Source organism: Meleagris gallopavo, chromosome 3 (assembly GCF_000146605.3).
Source record: "Meleagris gallopavo isolate NT-WF06-2002-E0010 breed Aviagen turkey brand Nicholas breeding stock chromosome 3, Turkey_5.1, whole genome shotgun sequence".
Classification (NCBI taxonomy): Eukaryota; Metazoa; Chordata; class Aves; order Galliformes; family Phasianidae; genus Meleagris; species Meleagris gallopavo.
The window spans coordinates 26,823,414-26,827,002 of record NC_015013.2 but is presented as its reverse complement, the minus strand read 5'-3'; the positions used below and the strand labels follow the sequence as shown (position 1 = coordinate 26,827,002).

General features: G+C 49.5%; 1 protein-coding gene across 1 annotated transcript in view; it reads right to left on the bottom strand.

Moving 5' to 3' along the window:
- Nucleotides 1-3,519, bottom strand: part of VWC2 (von Willebrand factor C domain containing 2) — a 62,412-nt gene extending 58,893 nt beyond the window's left edge. The window contains 2 exon segments of the mRNA XM_003204847.4: nucleotides 2,622-3,251; nucleotides 3,253-3,519. Of these exon segments, the coding sequence (XP_003204895.1) occupies nucleotides 2,622-3,251; nucleotides 3,253-3,336 (714 nt within the window). The 5' untranslated portion in view covers nucleotides 3,337-3,519.
- Between the last annotated feature and the right edge of the window lie 70 nt (nucleotides 3,520-3,589).

Below are 3,589 nucleotides of genomic sequence, written 5' to 3'. Positions count from 1 at the left end.
AAACACCAAAAACCAAAAAACCTGTAAAGCAACAACTTTCAACAATGCAGATCTTTCTCATTGAATAATACACTTCTGAAGATTATTTATGGTCCCTGTAAGGCTATTACTTCATATGTCAGCCTGCATTTCCAAATGTTACTGTAAGACTGAAAAACATCTCATGGAGTACGTGCTCAGCAATCTCTAGCTCCAGTGCTGAATTTTATCCTAGTTGCATTTCACCAGCAGTGCTGAGGCTTTTGTTCCAGTTTCACTTGTACGGATCCCACAACGATGCCTCTGCCATAGAGCATCACGATACCCCCAGGAGAGCAGAGCAGTGCTGATGAAAACAGCTTCAGGAAACCTCATCCTTGTGATTTTGTATCGATATTCCTATTCTTTTTGAAAAGCAGAAAAACACAGGTGTACACACACACACACACACACAGTGCCCATGGGTTTGACTGTCAATCAAAGGAGAAACACATCAAATCTTCATTACCTGGCAAACTCAGCTTCTGAGTTAGCACTGGCTCTTTTCAAGAAGATGTTTTGCTGTGTTGAATTATATACAGATTTTATATAAGCAGACTCCTAAACCTGCATGTATATATATACACATCTGCACGTAAGTATTTGTGTAGGTAACTTCCCTGAAAAGTTAAGTCACCTTTTTCTTCCTTCAGTGATGTCTGATGAGTGGCAATAAACAGAAAACAAAGGTGAAGACAGAATAAAATCAAACTTCTATCCATTTATAATTCCTTACCTGACCTTATCAAGAGGTGGCATACCAGAAAGCTCAGTAAGACAGCCAGCTTTAAACGTGTAGAAAAAGCCTTTGTGTGCGATGATTTGCATTTGCAGTTGTTTCCACCGAGCAGCAATCTGACCACATCTGTGCTCTCCTTTGCCAGGCATCAAAGCTAATTGTGGGTAGATGGGCTGATGAATGTGTTTACAGTTTTGTGCCTGTTTTATTGGAACCAGTGTGGGAGCCTGACGAAAAAGCAATGTCCTGACGTGTCAAAACGAAGCAGTTGCAAACCCACTGCTGTGCTGTGCTGGTAACTTTCCTTGCACACCTGGAGCAGGCACCCATTCTCCTTCCTTTCCAAAGCCGACAAATACAAAGCAATAAGGGAAATACTATTTCATTGCAGGAGGGCATCAGTTCAACTACATAAAGGCTGAACAGGGTTAAAAAAGAATTTGGAAACCAAAGCCTGTACTAAAATTTTTGTAGATGTCACTCTTTGTGCTCCCTTTTTACCAAAGCTGCCATCCATGCTCAAGTATAACAGAAGTCCTAAGGGTATACTCTCCCAGCATACACTGAACAAGGTACTTCAGATTTGCTTTACAGCCAGTAACAGGACACCACTGTATACAGAGAAAAGCAACTTGTTAGAAGTTGGGCTTACAGTGAGGAGAAGCCTTTCAAACCTCCATATGGAGACCTGCACAGAGCACGTGCAAAAGCATCACTGCTCTGTCTGCCATTCAGAATTAACTTCACTGGAAAAGAAGGAATCTTACAACCTATCTCTGAAGTGTCACCAACCTGTCACTGCTACAGTGGTCTTCCTCTTAAAGGGGAACCACTGCCCCAGAGCTGAATGCCATCTCTGGGAGGATGCACAATGTCTTCTGCCATGCTTTGAAAACAACCGGTACTCTGCATGTAAAATGTGAAGACATAGAAATAAGCTTCTAAGATCACACAGACACCACAGAAAGCAGAGGGGGCAACTTATTTACATCCCTCACAAATGCTATTTATTTTCCTCCACCTACGAGAGGCTCAAGCTGACAGGTCTCCAAAGAGTGCTCAGCTCACTCAAGCCAAAGCTGTGTATTCCCACAAAGGTGCTGAACCAGATCTGCACCTGCAGCCATTCTCAAGCAAGTCCATACAGCCTGCCTGCAGAGCTCAGCCACTACAACATGTGAAAAGGGCAAGATAAGCAACCAGGAAACTTCAAAACTTTTCAGTGCACTGCAGAAAACAACATACATTTTCAATGATAATGACCTTGGACAGCAGTGTTTAAGAGGCTCTGCTCAGAAAAGCTTTCTAAACACAGCTTTTCAAGTCCTTTGTTTCAACATAACCATAAGCCAGACAGTAACCCCTGCTCTCATTAAAAGGCAGGCCCATCCTTGTTCTCTGAAAGTATTACACAACCTTTTCAGCTCAGATTAGGCAGCATATAAAAAGGGGAAGAGTTAAAAAAGGTATCATCACTGCCTGATTGCTGGGAATGGGAGTCAGCCCGCAACCCTTGCCTGGTCCCTGCACGGCACAAGTGTCACAGGGAACGGTAAAACAAGAGAACAAACGCAATGCTGGAAATCCTCCTCAAATCCACGCCACTGCCAAGCAGCATCCTTTCAAGTAGCATTTTTTACTGTAAATACCAAAGGAATTAATAGAGACCAGCCCCCTCATTTAAAAATGTTACAGTATCGCAGCACAAGAAAGGTCATGTTTGAGGGGAATATTTCACAGCATCGCAGAAGCAGCGCTAAAGCAGAAATGAAAAGGGGAGGGGAGACTCAGAGCACCCTCCAAACCCCCCGTGCGGCTCCAAGCGACCGAGGCCTTGCGAAACGCCCTTCTGCTCAGCCCTTACCATGAATTCCTCGAGGCTCTGGTAGGTCTTCCCCCGAAACTCGCAGTAGTTCTTCCTCTCCTTGCACTGCGGGCAGCACTGCGTGGTGTCCACATGCACGCACCGAGGGTGGAGCCTGGGGCACTCGGGCTGCATGCACAGTGGGCCCTCCTCCGTGCACAGGCAGGGGCAGGCTGAGGGGCCCGGCGCAAACTTCTCCCCGATGGCGTAGACGAAGCCACTCTCATCCATGCAGCCCTTCCCGCGGTAGTCCGGGTAGGCGTACTCTTCCAGGGGCTCCGGGGTAGCGCTGGCCACCGCCGCCGGCAATGACGAGGCCTCGGCTGGACGAGGCGCCTCGGCCGCCATGTCCCGCTGCTCTTGGGCCAGTACACTGGCGGGCTTGCCACCTGTCCCCTGGCTGCTCCAAGCTTGCTTCTGTTTGGTCCACGACTCCTTGTTGGAGTAGTTCCTGCTGCCTTTGCTCTTCCAGTCCCTGCCGCCCTCCTCCCTCCCGCTGCGGCTGATCTCGCCCACTTTCCCCGCACCGGCCTGGCTGTCCCTCACCGACGCGTGGTCCCTCTTCTCCTGGCTGGCCTTGATCTCCTGCTTGTCCTGTGCCCTGGCCAGCTTCTGCAGGGGGGATGGTGGAGCTACAGAGGGCAACCATTAGGCAGCAGGTTACCAGGAGAGAGCTGGAGAGAGCTCCAATTGCCATTGCAGTAGAGCTGGGCATCACCTACTGCATCCCACAGGGGACACTGCGCTCACATCGGAGGGAAGTGCGCGGCGGATCCGCAGCCCTAGGAAGAGAGCGGTTAGAACACTTCAGCCCGGGCACCTCTCCCCCACCCCGACGCAACGACACCTCGAGCACCATGCGAACCGCTCGCACCGGGCAGAGCACAGCCTGCTGCTGCGGCCATCCCTCCTCCTCTTCCTCCTACCCCGCTCCGGAGCGGACCTCCGCTCGAGCTGCGCACGCCGAC